The sequence below is a fragment of the Oratosquilla oratoria genome, unplaced genomic scaffold (assembly GCF_046742065.1).
Source record: "Oratosquilla oratoria isolate Oo_2021 unplaced genomic scaffold, ASM4674206v1 SCAFFOLD115, whole genome shotgun sequence".
NCBI lineage: Eukaryota > Metazoa > Arthropoda > Malacostraca > Stomatopoda > Squillidae > Oratosquilla > Oratosquilla oratoria.
The window spans coordinates 304,303-322,500 of record NW_027467472.1 but is presented as its reverse complement, the minus strand read 5'-3'; the positions used below and the strand labels follow the sequence as shown (position 1 = coordinate 322,500).

General features: G+C 40.2%; 2 protein-coding genes across 2 annotated transcripts in view; both read right to left on the bottom strand.

The window, feature by feature from the left end:
- Positions 1 to 3,379, bottom strand: part of LOC143022540 (acyl-coenzyme A thioesterase 1-like) — a 15,231-nt gene extending 11,852 nt beyond the window's left edge. The window contains exon 1 of the mRNA XM_076180804.1: positions 3,159 to 3,379. The gene's annotated coding sequence lies outside the window, so the exon portion shown is untranslated. The remainder of the gene's footprint in view (positions 1 to 3,158) is intronic.
- A 6,940-nt stretch (positions 3,380 to 10,319) lies between these two features.
- On the bottom strand, positions 10,320 to 17,803 carry LOC143022543 (uncharacterized). The gene is made up of 5 exons (XM_076180812.1): positions 17,635 to 17,803; positions 16,110 to 16,235; positions 14,508 to 15,939; positions 13,349 to 13,437; positions 10,320 to 11,228 (listed from the first exon to the last, which is right to left on the bottom strand). Exons 1-5 carry the CDS (start codon positions 17,696 to 17,698, stop codon positions 11,122 to 11,124), a joined length of 1,818 nt encoding a protein of 605 aa, XP_076036927.1. The 5' UTR covers positions 17,699 to 17,803; the 3' UTR covers positions 10,320 to 11,121.
- Positions 17,804 to 18,198: the final 395 nt, after the last annotated feature.

Below are 18,198 nucleotides of genomic sequence, written 5' to 3'. Positions count from 1 at the left end.
GTAATTAAATACACTTGTGAATGCACTATAACGTCAAAAATTAGGGCAGGGTGTGAATTAGGCTGTGCTAATATACCATGCTGATGTGAATGATTATTTCGGAAATATGAGCGAAAAACGATGGGTCAAAGCCGCTGAAATACTTAGTAGGTATATACACACGAGCAAACTAGACATTGCGAGATACAAAGACGGGATACTACGAGCATAGCTCCCCTTCCCGTAAGACACTAGGTAAAGACACGCATAAACACATACACACACACACACACACACACACACACACACACACACACACACACACACACACATACACACACACACACACACACACACACACACACACACACACACACACGATTGCGGCAGGATCAGAGGAGGGATTGAGGGGGTTGGTGACGGAGTTTGGGAGGGTGTGTGAAAAAAAGAGGCTGAAGATGGATGTGGACGGGAGTGGGGTGATGAGATGTACAAGGGGAGAGAGTGGCAGCGGGCTGGAGGTGGGCATTGAGGGTGAGAGACTGGAAGAAGTGAATAGTGTTTGATACTTGGGTGCGAATGTGGCAGGAAAGGGAGGAGTGGGGGTGGAGGTAGAATGTAGATTGAGAGAAGCGAGTAAATGCCTTGGGGGATTAAAAAGTGCAATGAGAAATAGACATCTGGGAATGGATGCTAAGAGGAGGTTATATGAAGGAGTGATTGTGCCAAAAGCACTGTACGGGGCAGAAACATGGAACATAAGAGAAGAAGAGAGAAGGAGTTTGAATGTGTTTGAGATGAAATGTCTGAGAAGTATGATAGGGGTAACTGTGCTAGATAGAGTGAGAAATGAGGAGGTGAGGAGAACAGGTGTGGAAAGGGAGTTGGGAGATAGGATTGATGAAAGAGTATTGGGATGGTTTGGACACATGGAGGGATTGAGTGAAGAGGGATTGGTAGGGGAGGTGTGGAAGGCGGAGGTGGGAGTGAATATGAGGGGTTGCCCTGGAATGAGAAGGATGGATGAGGTGAAAGGGGCATTACAAAAGAGAGGAATGTCTGTTGAGGAAGGACGGGAGAGGACAGAAGATAGGGGTGAGTGGAGAAGGGTTGTGTATGGATGATGCTGTGATGCATGAGGGGGAGTGGGTGGGGGATGGGGGGGGATGCGGAAGTATGTATGAGAAAAAAATTGACGCAGCCCGAAGGGATTTCTCCCCGTCTTTTCCTTTTCTGCATGGGGGGACGGAGAGGGGGAGGTCGCCGAATTTATGAAGCGGCCTTGCTGTGGATGTGCTGTGTCTTGCGACACTGCTTCTGACCCAGGGCAGTGGACAGGATGCAGGGATGACCCGTCGTCTGGGAGGTGCCGATATGAGAGGGAGGGAGGAGGGTGGAGGGGAGTGGAATATGTAGGGAATGGAATGGGTGGGAGTGGTTTTTATGCCATTTTCTTTTTGGTTACCCCCGTGTAAGGGGGAAAAAGCCTTTGGTATATGCATGCATGCATGTATGTATATATATATATATATATAATACATTTATATAATATATATATATATATATATACTGTATATATACATGCAAAGTAGGCCACTTGGAAAAAGAAACTAACGAATCAGAGCGTTTTCGTATATTACATCTGCAGTGCAAAAAGTACATAAGTAAACACACGTACCCGTGTTCTCATTAGCATATATATATATATATATATATTCTAAACAGAAATGTAGTAGCACATTTGTAAATGACACGCAGGAAACCCACAGTCGGAGAAAATAAACTTCGAATAAAGAAGAATCCTATATTTCGGCTATCAACTGTAGCCCTCTTCAGGAAAGTACGTTCCTGAAGAGGACTACAGTTGATAGCCGAAATATAGGATTCTTCTTTATACGAAGTTTATTTTCTCCGACTGTGGGTTTCCTGTGTGTCATATATATATATATATATATAGATATATATATATATATATTATATATATATATATACATATATATATACATATATATATATATATATATATATTATATATATATATATATATATATGTGTGTGTGTGTGTGTGTGTGTGTGTGTGTGTGTGTGTGTGTGTGTGTGTGTGTGTGTGTGTGCGTGCGCGCGCGCAAGAAAAACACTAGGAACGTGTGTTTTAAAAATGCAAGGTCACCACTTAAGAAAATAAACAAACGGAGCAGAGCGCTTTCGTATATTACATCCAGTGTAATTTACACTGGATATAATATACGAAAGTGCTCTGCACCGTTTATTTATTTTCTAAAGAGGTTACCTTGAATATATATATACATATATATATATATATATATATATAATATATATATATATATATATACATATATATATATGTGTGTGTGTGTGTATGCGTATGTTTATGTGTGTGTATGTGTGTGTATTCACCTCGGATCTGCTGCAGTCTCTTTCGAGACAGCCAGACACCACCCTACGGCAGTGAGCTCAGAGCTCATTAGGTTATATATATATATATATATATATATATATATATATATATATATATATATATATATATATATAATGAATACACTTGTAGTTTTCATAGGGTATTCCTGAATTCTTATTTTACTTGTTTGCTATTCCTGATATTCAATTTTCCCGCGGTAATGCTTAACACATGTAATTTTTTGTGTACAATATAAAGGTCTACAGTAATGTGTTGATTTCGTCCTACCAATTAAGCGTAGTGTCCCATCAGACCTATCGCGTTTTCTGTTAACCCTGCAGAGAGCAATGAAAAAGGGGAGGCGGAAGGCAGAGACAAATGAGGGATACGGACACATCGTGCGACCTTGGTGGGCAGCGCTGTGTCACACTATACATTTTCAAGCAAGCGGAGCAAAAGGGTCCTGTTGCCAACTGATCACCACTCCCAGTCATACAAACAAGGCTAGGGAACAGACGGAGGCGAGCATGATCTCAACGAAGCTGAATGGACTCAACTGTTGTTGAGATAGGTTCATGATATTTTCGGGTAAGATGGTTGTTGCCAAGAAATAGTGTCATGAAACGGGCTACGCGTGCACCTATCGGTTCCCTCTCAAAGACATATTGTAGAATATACAAAGACGCAATAATATGTATACAATATGTTATACGTATTCACAAAATCGAGAAAAGAACAACAGTATGCTATTTGCACTCACTTGTTTGTTGTCCAGCAAAATTCAAACCAGGGGCTCTCTCGTTCTTATATACTTCATTGGCAGTTTTTCATCTTTAGAGTTTCTAATGGACCTCGGCATCTGACTAGTCAAAAGTCCTGGTACAATGGTAAAAGGGAGTAACCAGGTAAGGTGGGTGACTATACGCTGTAGGTTACTTGGTACTGAGATTGTACGGAACGGAGGAGCAAGACCCTACGATTTCGAGCCATGATCGTACGTCTGCTAACGCCGTTGTGTTAATTTCCAATACCTATCCCAGTGTTTTCGGGTAGAAGGCAATATTGCGCCCGAACTGTGCACTGTCATCATAACTGAGAAATAAACAAATTTATGGCAAAGTATAATAAATGGATTTTTGGAGACGGTACCCCACGATTAGCTGATTCTGGTATATCACAGTCAGGTGAATAGAATTACGTGACAAAAACTTCCTGGTTGTTTAACATGAGTGAGGCTTGCTTTGATATTTGAATTTGGCATTCGTTTGTGTTATTTCAGTGTGTTACTGGCCTCACTATCTTTGCTCCCTTTCTTTTGTGATGCTTATAGTGCCAGCTTTCATTAACCTCAATGACATTAATTCCACTGAACCGTATTTTCAGTTTTAGGTACATTGATTGGTAATAACTATGAAAAAAATATATATATATCGAATGGTCCTACAAGTAAACTGAGTAATTATCTGAAAAACATTGCATTAATGTGAAAATATCTAAGTGAAAACAAGTGTTGATTATAAATCCTACATCAAAAATTGACTACTGTTACACTGCAGGCTACAGAATAATATAGATACAGTGCTTCCGGACCTCACCCATGCTAAGGAGACTACAAACAAAACAAAGCTGTTAGATTCATAAAAAAAAAGATGTTTTAGTGATTAACGCCAGTAGTGATACGGATCACCTATAGGCATACATATAAAATTCATACAATATATCTTCTCTTTCATTAGATAATAAGAGCTGGGTAACTTGATTATTTCAGAGACTGAAGTTACTTGAACAGTCTTGAACATTTTCTTCCAAACGTGTAGCTAGCAGTGCAGTAAAAATGATAAGATAATGTGATAAGATTGATAATTGTGCTAATTGTCATAAATCTGCCCTAATCTTTTTAAAGTGTTCCCAGTTGATTTGGAAGATGCTTCACAAACTTAATAATAATAAAATATATTAATAATAATAGTAATGATAATAGTATACAAATAATGCCTTACTACTGCTACTATATATTATATGTGTATATATATATATATATTATATGTGTATATATATATATATTATATGTGTATATATATATATATATATATATATATATATATAATACACACACACACACACACACACACACACACACACACACACACACACACACACACATATATATATATATATATATATATATAAAGATATATATATATATATATATATATATATATATATAAATATATATATATATGGAATTGAACGGTTCCCAACATTCGGGTAGCGTAGCGGTTTGTAGTCTCAATTTCATCGAATCTATTCAGGCAAGCCGTCCGACAAGTTGTGACTTTATGACGGATTTAGAAGCTTCGCCACAGGGGCACTAACACTTGGCTGTTCTGTTTATTATCACAAAGCAAGGGCAATAACCCACTGACTCACGATCATTATTAAATTGAACAATTCCCCCAACGACATTCGCGCAACGTAGCGGTATGTAGTGTCATTTTCATCGAGTCTATTCAGGCGAGCCGTCCGACAAGTTGTGAATTTGTAACATATAGTAAAAGCAGTTCGGTGCTGCCCATCAACGGAAGGACTAGTGAACGTCAAAAGAGCGATGGGGGCAGCATTCGGGCGAGGGGAGGAACGCCTTGTCTGTCTTCGAAGCACAGCACGCGCACACACACACACACACACATACACGGACACTAAAAGCACTGGGTCTGCCAACTTTGAAATATCGAAGAGAAAGAGGTGATATTATATTATTCATGTCACTAAAGGGGATAGATTGCATTGACAGAAGAGATCTGATTAAAGATTGGAGGGCTTTAAGAGGTCACGGGAGCAAATTAAGAAAGACCACATGTCTACAGGATGTGAAGAAATACAGTTTTCCATATAAATAAGAAGATACTTGGAATAGCTTAGAAGGTAATATAGCCCAAGCTGGAGCAATACATGAATTCAAACCTAAATACGAGAATTGGAAATCAAGGATGTAGTTGGAACTGTACATGAAATTGAGGCTAGGTATGATGAATTGGAGAGTAGAAGACCGGACCCAACGAGAGTCGTTCCTTTCCTGTATACTGCAATTAGGTAGATACAGGCACTTCCAACTGCAACGCATTCGTCTTGACCGGTGACCTCTATAACTACGGGACTCTGATAACACTGAATCAAATGCACCGTCTTCACAAATGGCGAGCATCGACGGAAAATTATTGCCAGGACCTTGAGGGTTACCACTGTGGACTTACGTCCGTGAGGCAGTTCACATGAACAACAATTATATATGCTTCAAGAAGTCCAACCTCCTCAAGCAGAGGCTCGTATACTGGTGACCGTGGAGACGCATGCATACAGTTTCTAGTCCGTCCGTCGACATCCTCGAACATCCGCGTTCCGGGACAATTCCGGAACGCCGGTCTGGCGGAACGGCCCGGGAGGGACTAGGACTAGGAGCCCTTGGCTTCCGTGCTTGCGGAGGCGCTGTGGTAACTGGCGATGAGGACGGCAACGGTGGGAATGCCTCCACTGTCACCAGGGGTGGTGGGGAGCTGGGTTGGCATGGAACATTCGGCGCTGTTTGTGCTGGAGTCGAGGGTGGGAGTGGCTTTCGCTAGGCTCTGCCTCTGCACACTGCAGTTGCCGCTCCAGGGATTGTACTCGTCCTGGCAGTTGGGACACTTGGGGTAATTTCTGCTCCCTCCTTTTGCAGCTGGAAGCATTCCTTCGACAACTGAGAACTGCTCCAGACGGTACACTTGGCCTGGCGGCGACAACGCGACTGGTGCCCAAATTGTTGGCTCTGGAAGCAGCGAAGCGGCTCCGAGGAGAGGGAGTTTAGTTTGAAATTGCCCTAGGTCCCCAGGTTTAACTTTGCAGGAAGCGTGCCCTGGACCTCCACAATGATGTGGTTGAGCTCCTTTTTCTGGCTAAAACCCCTCCTGGCGGCGGTGACCCTAAGGTGCTGCTCCACCCTGGCCAGTGTGAACCCTACGGGATAGCCCACCATCCTGGCCCTGACCGGCTCCTCTGGGCTTAGCCTGATGAGGAAGACGTCTCATCCACTGAGAATTCAAATACCCTTCAGGTAATTGTACGTCTCCTGGTTGAGGGGGGTCAACATTAGCTCTTTGTGCAGGTTGGGCCTGGTGGTAAATCTGGCCTTCCTGTTGTCCAGCTAGATGTCTATGACAACCTCGTAGGCATTGTTGAAACCGGTGTGAGTCGGCACCTTGGATTTAACAAGTAGTTTCAGTGCCTGGGGGAGGAGGTGGGGGCTCACAGAGGGTGCAGCAACTGAATGGGGGGGCGGGGTGAGGGTCACAGGAGCTGGTGTGGGGTTGGATGTCACAGGAGCTGATGGAGGGCTTGGGATTCCAGAAGATGCAGGAAGATAATAGAGAGTATCCCAAAACACCCAAATATCAGATACAAAAAGGCTATACAATGGAGTCCCTCAAGGTGCAATACTTTCACCATTACTGTTTAATCTCTTCATGAACGACCTCCTAACTCCAGAACCAGAACTAAACACCAATATACTGTTATATGCAGATGACCTGATAATAACCCAGTGCAGTAAATACAAAATAGCAGAAAAGAACACTCAAAACTACTTGAACAAATTGGAACAATGGGTCAAAAATAACAGAATGGAAGCCTCACTCAAGAAATCAACAGTAACATTACTCACTCCAAACAACCATGAATCAAAAAACAAATCCTTCCACTGGAAAAAATATCTGGGCCTCACATATGCTATACAAATAATTTTCAGCCCATATATCAAAGATCTGATACCAAAAATTAACACAAAAACAAACCTACTTTAATCCATCTGAAGCACTGCCTTTTGTTAACAGAAAGAAACTAACAACAATCTACAAGTAATTCATAAGAATCACCTCAACTACTCCACAGCATGGTTCCCAACAATTGGTAAGACAAACATAAAACAATCTACAAACTTTACAGAATGGAGCACTGAGATTAATAACTGTATGCATCAAACCACCTCTATTGGACACCTGTATACAGACACCAAAATGAAAAAGACCACAAAAATGAAAGGAACATTTCTGAAGTACCATCAACAAACACAACAAAGAACTACACCTGCTCAAACAACCTATCACCCAAACCACAGAAAACATATACACAAAATCATATTCTTAAATTACTGAACAAGCCCTTCAAGACAGACCATCAAACTCAATACTCCAACACCAAGTCCAGACATAATCCCCACAGAAAAAGAAAACTCCCAAACCTGACAAGAACTACTGGCACACCTAAGATCTGGACACCATTCAGCATTAAAACAGTACAAACACGGGATAGGCTTGACCATAGTTTCAAACCACCCCAGATACAACCACAGAGGACACAGAACAATTCATCCTACAATGTCCCACACTATCCCCACACAACAACACAATATATCCTCCCTAATTTATGGTCCTACCTAGAAGTTGTTGTTAGTTACCTGAAGGCTGCATGTCTTTTGCAAGAGACCAGATTGATTGCTTTGGTAAAGGCATTTTCCCTTGGATTGCTTCAAATGCTTTGTGAGCTTGAGATAGGTTCATTTTTGAGCTTTTGTTTTCATAATTCCCCACATTTTTTGTTGTTTTCTTATCTATTACATTTGTATTTTTATCCATTTTCTTACTTCTTGAATATTAGTTTTGTAATATCTGTTTAGTTGTAACTTCTTCTTCTGTGGCCTCTTATTTCATGCTAGCCTTATAAAACGTTACCTTTACATAATTGATCTATGACAAAGGCCTCCAAGTTATTTGTTATTTCTTCTGTATTCTTGTCAATTTGCTTTTTTTGTAGTTTATGAATGTTCTCTTTTATATAGTTTTTTTTTTCTCATTCTGTAGTGTTCTTTATTGGTAAATGGTGTGAAAGGAAGTCATATATGATTTCCCATGATGATTTTGAAGGGAGGGTGAGCACATTGGTAAGTAAAAGGATGTTCCTTGCTTATTACATTGCAAAGCTTGATTGGCAAGATGGTTGCTGGATTTTTATATGCTTATATTGGAGAGTTGCTCTAGTATTTTTTGTCTGTGGTTTACTGTTGTGTGTTTTGCCAAGCTGTGTGGTATGCATTCAATCACCTACCAGTATGTAATTTGTAGGTCGAGAAATAGGAGTTAAGGGATGTAGTTCCAAGGGGCTGTGGTGGGTGATATGTAAATTATTTGTTATGTTGCAGGTTGCTTTCTTTGTATTAGGACTGTGACTATTCTAGTTGTGTAGCTGTTATGTTTGTTAGCATTTTTATTCTTCTTCTTTTTTTTTTTTACAAGTTTCTTCAGGTTTTCTTGGGGAAGGGTAACTGTTGTCCATTACCATCATGCGTCTTCCTATGTGCTGATTGTTGTCTTCTCTGACCATTATGCATTCAGTAAATGTGGGAAGTATAGTAGTATCTCCATTTGTCAGACACTCCACATGACAACAATCTAACACATGTTTCTTACCAGCTTTAATTTCCATAAAAATAAAACCAAGTTATTGTGGTTATCAACCACAGAAAGCAAGGGCAATGGGCTGGGGATTGGAGATGGTTAAAGAAAATGGGGAAAATGGCATATAAGCCAGTTGTTGTTTGATGACACTGCACCTGTAGCAGGATCAGAGGAGGGATTAAGGAAGTTAGTGACAGTGGGCGAGATGCAGGGATGACCTGTCATCCAGGAGGAGCCAAGAAAAGAGGGAAAGAGGGATGGTGAATTGGAGTATGTGGGGATGAAATAGGTGGGAGTGGATTTAAGCCTTTGACTTTGCCTACCTCCTAAATTATTATTTGCTTAATATTTGTTATCTCTCAATTTATTATTTACTATTTACCTGGGGCCGTATACACAAAACTTGCTAGCACTAACAAATAGCTGTTAAGGGTAACAAATTCCTGTTAAGGCTAACATTTAGCTGTTAAGCACTAACAGTGGATACAGAAAACTTGTTAGGGCCTTAAAAGTACTATTAAGGTAAAAGTGCTGTGGAGGACTATTAAGCTCTTAACAAATTCCTGTTAGTAGAGAAGATGGCGGAGCAACAACAACTACAAAGACGACAAATAACACAAAGAACACAAATACATACCTCATCTCTACATCAACAACACTCTAATACCACACACAAACACACCGAAAATTCTTGGTGTAACATACGATACATCCATGTCTTTCAAACAACACCTCACAAACATAAAAAACAAATGCACACCTAGACTTAACGCACTTAAGTCAATCACTGGAACAACATTTGGACAAAACAAAGAAACTAATATAACAATATACAAACAATGCATACGCTCAGTGATGAATTATGCGAGTCCTGCATGGGCTCCTAATCTCAGTGAGACACACCACAACACCCTTCAAATCATACAAAACAAAGCCCTAAAAACAATTACAGGCTGCACAAATACATCACCTACAGACCATTTACACCATGAAACAAAAGTCCTCAAAGTCAAGGACCACCTCGACATGAGAGGCACACAAACACTTGCTGCAGCCACCACAAACACATCACACCCGCACACACCAAGAAACATTAAAACTACACCCATAGACCTTTATTACACACAGATACTCTCTTCTCTTCCTCCACAACCATCTCCATGGAAGACTGCATTATACACAATCATGCACGCAAACAACACAACATACACTCTATAAAGGATTTGTGGGAAAACCCAGTTTCGGCTGTGGCCTTCCTTGGGGAGACGGGACTGCTCGGACAGACAGTCTAGGGAACGACAACAACAACAACAACAAAGACGACAGCGACTTTATCGACAGCGGCGGGACATATTTAACGAGTACAATGACGACGAACTCATCAAACGTTTCAGAATGAACCGTGCTGGTATAATAACAATGGCTGATTTCCTGTTTATTATCTAACTTTATCTCTATTTTATTATTATAATTTTTATTAACAACAACAACCCTCTGTGAGGGGCACCGTCCTAGCCTCCCCGATAGAGGGGGGGGGGGAGTGTGTGATGTTAAACCATGTCATAATTTTTATCTATTTATGTATCATCATTATAATCTTTTTTTTTTATTCGACCTAGTTATGGACCAAAAGGTCTCCTGTCAGCATACTCTTGCTTTGTAATCCTTTTAATGATCCACTCCAGTGATAAAAAATAATATAAATTAGGGCCATCATAACTTTATTTTGCCACTGAAGGGATACCATCTAGGAAGTACACAGCTTGGAAAAAAATAATAATAATAATAAAAAAATTACAATAAATAAATAAAAATAATGCAAATCCATTTATTCACAAAATTGAAAAGGATGTTGCATATTATAGTTTGAAAATCAATCACAAAGTGTTGTACATGAATTCTATATCAGCTTACATAAACATAAAGTGAAAATATTCTTACTTCTGTACACACTAACATTCTTTGTCCATTTTTTTCAATTTCCTGTACATTGCATGGAATTGCTCTATGCACTATTGATAAACTGTACAAAAGAACTAGTTTCTAAAGTACTGCCAAACACTTCAACAATACCTTTAGTCTCCATCATTAACAAAATCTGCACTTAACCAACAATAAACTGTTCCAGTTGAAAATTTCTGAAGAGTAATGTACAACGACCAGCTTTAAAAAGCAGACAAGTGAGCTTTATGAATATGAAGGATATTATACAATTCTAAAGTAATAAAATTTTCTGCTTCAAAGTAAGCCTTCCATTTCTCGCATAAATTGAGAATAAGCATCGTCTTTTGTTGGTTTGCTGCGATCTGCTTCATCACCCTTCCCTCCTCCAGTTTCTTTGAGATCTGAAATATTTAAGCATGTGGTAAATTTCTTTATAAATTACCCAGTAAAACAATACAAATATGCTAAGGAAACTGTTATAAGGCCTCAACTATTCTTTTATTCATCTGAATCTGGACATCCACAGCAGGGCCAGCTACTTCATTTGCATGACCCTATCCCGTTGTCCCCTTGTGTGAAAATAGAGAAGAGGAGAAATCCCTTCAGGCTGTGTCAATTATTCCATTCACAACCATTCTCAACTCACATCTGTCTCTTGCTTCTCCCTTCCTTGCTCAACAGACATTCCCCTTTTATCCAAAACCCCTCTCATTCCATCTACCTATCTTATTCTTGGTCTTTCCCTATGTTCACTCCATCCACCTCTGCCTTCCACACTCTTTTTGCTAATCTTTCCTTATTCCTTCTTTCAATGTGCCTAAACCATCCCAGTATTCTTTCATCTATCATATCTGCCATCTCCTTTTCCACCCTAACTCTCCTCATGTCCTCTTTTCTCATTCTATTCATCCCTGCATCCTGCAGCTGGCAGATGCAGGGATGACCTGTCATCCATGAGGAGTTGAGATGGGAGGGGTGGAGACAGTGGTGGAAGGGAGTGAAATGGGTGAGAATAGGTATGTGCCTCTTGACTTGGCTACCTCCTTTGTAAGGGAGAAAAGCCATCAGTATATATATAGATTCATCCCCATAACACCAACCATACTTCTTAGGCACTTCATCTCAAATACATTTACATGTCTCCTTTCTATATACAAAGAACTTTTTCCCCTTTTATAAGGGAGGTAGTCAAGTCAAAGGCACCTACTCCTACCCATTCCACTTCCATCCACCATTCTTTCTCCACTCTCACCCCAGCTCCTCATGGATGACAGGTCATCCCTGTATCCCACCCACTGCCAGAAGCAATGCAGCATGACACAACACATCCACACCAAGGCTGCTTCACTTAATCAGTGACCCCACCTCTCCATTCCCTCTTGCAGAAAAAGACAGGACGGAGAGAAATCTCTTCAGGCTGGATCAAAATATCATTCATATGTAAGCACCTCCTACCCCCATTCCCTGCCTCTCCCCTCCTTGCATAACAGTATCATCCATGTGCAGCCACTCTCCACTCATCCCCATCTCCTGCCCCTCCCCTCCTTCCATAACAGTATCATCCATACACAGCCATTCTCCATTCATCCTCATCTCCCACCACCTCCCTTCCCTCCTCAACAGACATTCCCCTCCTGATCAACACACCCCTTCACCCCATCCATCCATCCCATCATCATTCACCCCCCTCAAGTTCACTCCCTCCACCTCTGCCCCCCCACACCTCCCTCCCAATCTTTCATCACTCATTCTTTCCATGTGTCAAAACCATCCCAATAATCCTTCATCAGCCCCATCTGTCATCTCTTCCACTCCTGTCCCCTTCTCACCTCCTTTTTTCTAATTCCATCCAACCCAGCAACCTCTACCACACTTCTCAGACATTTCCTCTCAAACACATTTAAACTTTTCCTGTCTTAAATTCCAAGTCTCCACCCCATACAAAGCTGTTGGCACAATCATGCCTTCATACAATCTCCTCTTTGCATCCCTTCCCATATGCCTATTTCTCATAACACTTTTCAGTCCCCCAAGGTATTTACTTGCTTCTCTCAATCTACAATTTACCTCCACCTCCATTCTGCCTCTCTTAAATTCTAAGCCTCTGCCCCTTCATATAATTTTCTCTTTGTATCATTTCCTAAATACCTATTTCTTGTGACACTTTTCAATCTCCCAAGACATTTACTTGCTTCCTTCACTCTATAGTTTACCTTCACACCAACTCCTCTTATTTCTTGCTACATGTGACCCTAAATACTTAAAACTATATTTCTTCTAGCTTCTCTCCTCTATGGCTTACTTCTAACTTACTGCCACCCTCTCCACTTGTACATCTCATCACATTCATTTTCAACTACCTCTTATCACATACCTTCCCAAACTCACTAATTGCCTCAGGTCCTCCTCTGATCCAGCCATAGGAGTGTCCCTAAAGTACTGACTACACTTAAGTTATGCATTCCCCTGTGCACTAGAGTCCTCAAAATTATCATAATGTGCCAAAGAGATGTTTTCATACCTGTATGAGCCTTGCCTAATTTTTTGCGGTCTTCTCTCTTGACACGTAAGGCTGTTGGCATAAATCGTGTTACCTCTGCACTGAGATTTCTGAAAATACAATAGATAATTAATACATGCACATGTACAGGGGAATAAACCAAATATGATGGCCTGAATGAATTTATGAATAAACATACTGGTACTTTGAATGATGAACCTGTGAAGTGGTGGAGATGAGCCCACTTGGGCATGCCCTCAGCACAGACCATCTGGACACATCATGAATCAATTTCTGATTTCTTACAAGATGGGCACTGGGGAGAATCTTCTCCCAGGCACCCATCTTCAAAACCCTCATTTCTATCTTGAGGAGCAGTTCTGAGAGGTTGACACTCAGTCTCCACACTGGGCCCAAGATATCTCCATCTGCCAACTTTGTATTTTCTCCCCATTTTCACACAAGACAGCTGACAACAGTAGTAACATCCTTCTCCTCCCTCTATTCCTACTACAAGCCAGTGACAGAGACAAAGGGAAGTAATTAAACTGGTTCCCAGCCTGATAAATAAACCATATGAGAAGAAACTGAAAGCACTGGATCTGCCAATTTAGAAACAACAAAGAAAAAGAAGTGATAAGATTAGTGTTGAGGCCACTAAATGGGATACTACAATGACAGAGGAGATCTCTTCACTGGGGATAGCTAGAACTTTAAGAAGTCATGAGAACAAATTAATGACTACATGTCTAAAAGATATGAAGAATTTTCCATATGGATACATAAATATTTGGGATAGCTATTAATATAGCTCAAGCCCAAATAAAACATTAATTCAAATCTAAATATGATAATTGGAAATTAAGGATATAGTCCAAATTGGACTCATACATGAATTTGAGGCTAGGTATAATAAACTGGAGAGTAGAAGACAAAACCCCACAAGCATTCCTCCCTTCCTGCATAATTAGGTAAATACACTTGTGCGACGCAGATAACTGCCCAAAGTTTCTTACTAGACTGATCTATGCGAGGGCACAAGGGCCACTGCCAACCACTGTGGGAGTGGTTTCTCAACTTAGTGAAACTTGAGACAACAATTAATCAAAGGTTTCACACAGTACAATCCTTAAATATCATATACAGTCATACAAAAATTCATTCACCAATATGGGTATACCTGATTTGTGGTTTAGCTTCGATGGTTGCAGAATTCTTTTTATCATCATCTTTTGGTCTTGCAATAAGTTGAGGTCCTGCTGAAAGCACATTGGGATTGTGGTGCAGTGGTGGTGGTCCTCGTGGGGGAAGACCAGGAGGAGGAATAGCCATGGGTCCACCTGGGGGATGTCCTGGTAATCGAGGAGGTAAGCCACCAGGTGGAGGTAACCGCACATTGGGGAGACGTGGTGGCATGGCAGGGGGAGGACCTGAAGGTAGCCGCATGACTGGGGGTGGTGGTGGCATTCCAGGCCGAAGTGGGGGAGGTCGAAACAAAAGTGGTGCAGTGGCTCCTTGCTGTGCTACATTTACAGTTTGATGCTGTGGAACAGTTCCTGCATTAACCACGCCTGGAACTGCTGGTTGGGGAGGACCTGGGGGACCAGCTGCAGGTGTTCCAGGAGGTGGTACACTTGGTACCCCAGGTGCTGTTACTCCAACAGGCAACTGCACAGGTGGAACAACTGCTGCCTGACCAAGAACCTGTGTATTTGCAATATTGACTGGTGGCACTGAAGCAACAGCAGCAGCTACAGCAGCAACAGTGGCAGCAGCTACTGGAGGCATTCCTGGTGGGGGTACAACTCTGGTTTGTGGTGGTGGAACAGATGGTGGAGGCTGTAAGAGATTTGGCCGTGGATCATCATCATCTTTAAGTTTTTCCAAACGCATTCTTAGGTCTGCCTTCCGCTCAGCTTCCTTTTCCCTAAACAAAACTTCTGTTTCTCGCATAAAGTCATCAATGTCTTGCCCAGACATCTGCAACAATTTGGTCTGAAGCGATGTCAGCCCCTTTGACTTTGACACAGTAAGTCTTGTATCTTTCTCATCATCATCCTCATCACTATCTTCAAAACGAATGGTTTTACTCCTTGGTGCATCAACTCCTTCATCATCTTTAGCTGCATTAAGTAATTCCATCTTCATGACAGTATCGCTATCATCTTCATCATCACTGAGATCTGGGGGCATGGTAGGAGGACAACCAGGAGCTCTCTTCGGCTCTGACGGATGATGAATAGTAAAAGATGAAGGTTTTTTAAGGATGCCAGACGGTGGTGGCATGTGACTATTTGGTGGTGGAGGTGGTATAATATCTGGTGGGGGTGGTATGTTTACAGAGGAGGGATCTGGTAAGGCTGGCATGTCCAAATTAGGCAATGGGATTTCTTCTACTGTGACAGCTTGTGCATGTCTGACTGACTCATAGTATTCTATAAGAGCTTGGCGTTTCTTCTCGTAATCTCCCTCCATTCTTCGGATTTCAACCCAATATTCTGGATTTTCTTTCTCATACAACTTTAACACTCTGTCTAAAGTTTCTCTCAATTTCTTTCTTTTATCTTTTAGTACTTTCTCACTGAGAGCTGGAGGAACTTCTACATTGTATTCTGCAATCAAGAGGTTTGCACTTTAGTAATGGCAAATATATGGAACAGCTCCTACATAAACATCATGCATAATGTTTTGAAGAACATTTCTATTTATTTATAAGATTCTCCTACATAAAGTCATACCAAAAGTATTTTCTTTTGTCAACAGAGGCATTTACCATACTTACCCATGCTATCAATTTTCTCCATTTCTAGGATAATTTGTGAAGGATCTTTGCCTTTTAGTACAGCTGCTCTTACCATCTGTCGTTGCTTCTTATTTTTCTTCAACTCCCTCTTACGAGCTTCTTTCCCTGTATTGAAGGAGTAAAAGTAATTAGAAATGATCCATGTATTATCTCAAACATTATCCACCATGTCCAAGCTGATAGAAAGATCAGTGGAGCCGCATCAGGTTGTGTGATGTCACTATGGTTGCTCAATGAATATATGGATGGTGAAATAAGGAAGTTAGTGTGAAAGTATTGGGCAAAGGCTTGGAGTTGGTGAAGGCTGAGGAAGGTGGGAGGTGTACCAACTGTTGTTTCCAGATGACATTGCACTTGTGACTGATTGAGGACAAACTGAAGCAGGTGGTGACTGAATTTGAAGTTTTTCGAGAGAAGAAAATTGAGAGTAACTGGCCAAAAGTAAATTGATGAGATGTAAAAGAAATTTTGTATGTTGGATGTATGAAGAGGAAATGAAGTATTAAGAAAAAGAATCATGTAAATGCCACAGAGGAATGTAAAAAGTTACGAGAAATAGTCATCTGAGGATGAAAGCAAAGAGGTTTTATGAAGCGGTTGTTCTCACAATCAATCCAATGGGCCTGGTCTCTCATACAGAGGACCTGTGGCCTCCACAATAATAGAATTGAGATATCACTGACCCAATTTTCATCCTTCACAAGGAAGAGTATTGTGAGGAAAAGCTCATTAATGATCCTTGGCCAAACCTATGTATGTCCTATGCTATAATGTTATACGTTGTTATATATAAACAACACACAAGGCAAAGGATGTATTAATTTTTTTACTTGGAAAATCAAATAATGCTATTATTCTTACTGTTAACATTACGAAAACTGGTCAAATTAAAGAATCATCATCATACGAACACAGATATTAAATATCTGTGTTCGTATGATGATGATTCTTTAATTTGACCAGTTTTCGTAATGTTAACAGTAAGAATAATAGCATTATTTGATTTTCCAAGTAAAAAAATTAATACATCCTTTGCCTTGTGTGTTATGGTCACTTGATGGCTTAGGTTAGGAGCTATTGGAGATCATAAGTTTCACATTAAATATCATATTTAATGTGAAACTTATAATCTCCAATAGCTCCTAACCTAATGTAACCTAAGCCATCAAGTGACCATTCCATAAAAAATAGATCTTTCATAAGCAAAAAAGAATGTGTTTGCATGATACTGGAAAAGAACTAAAAATTATACATGTATGAAAAAATGTAAACTATTATAATTAAAAGAAATATCAAAGCATAAATGATAAGTCTATCTTAATATCAGTTATTCCAACGGTTACTAACAATAAACTAATCTAATGCTGAATTTCCCTTAATTTTCTACTGTTAAATGTTTTAAAATCTATAGGAAAGCCCTCCAAACTAGACTAAAAATCAAGATAACCAGAATTAGTTGACAGTAACAGATCATCTCATTTAATATAATAATAATTTCACTTACTCGCTTGATCAGTGGGATTCATATATTTCCCACTTTTAGTGGTATTAATACTTCGTCGTCCCATCTTTGTGTTTTTTTATTTTTTCACACTCCTACAGCAAATATCTGTAAATACAGTGCCAGCACACTACGTTTGTTGTTGCTTTCATTACCCACAAGGCAACTGTCTTCGGTGTGGTAAACGTCATTTGGCGGTCCATTTAGTCTCCAAAGTTTAGATAGAGCATAAGGAATTTAGAATATAATTAACCTTAAATTAAACCTATTCGTGCCTCGGGTTTTATTTCTATTCTAGCTGACATCTGAAATTTTTATTCAGCTAAGAGGAAACACTTTCCCAAGATTTAAATCATACAGGGTGTCCTAAAAATACAGTACTCGGATGTTTTCACAGAGTACATCCTGTTTTCACAGAGTGACATCCTGCATTTACCTAGTTGCAGTATACGGGATTGGAGCAATGTCATGAGGTACTTTTTTCTCTCTGTCCAGTTGTCAAACTTTGTCTTGAAATATTTTAGTGTTGGCATGGGTTACATTTTCATCTAACTTATTCCACAAATA

Coding starts and splice junctions, on each gene's coding strand:
- LOC143022543 (XM_076180812.1), bottom strand. CDS start 17,698: ATGGGACGACGAAGTATTAATACCACTAAAAGTGGGAAATATATGAAT. Junction 16,236..17,634: donor GAATCCCACTGATCAAGCGA/GTAAGTGAAATT, acceptor CCTTCAATACAG/GGAAAGAAGCTCGTAAGAGG. Junction 15,940..16,109: donor GGAGAAAATTGATAGCATGG/GTAAGTATGGTA, acceptor TCTTGATTGCAG/AATACAATGTAGAAGTTCCT.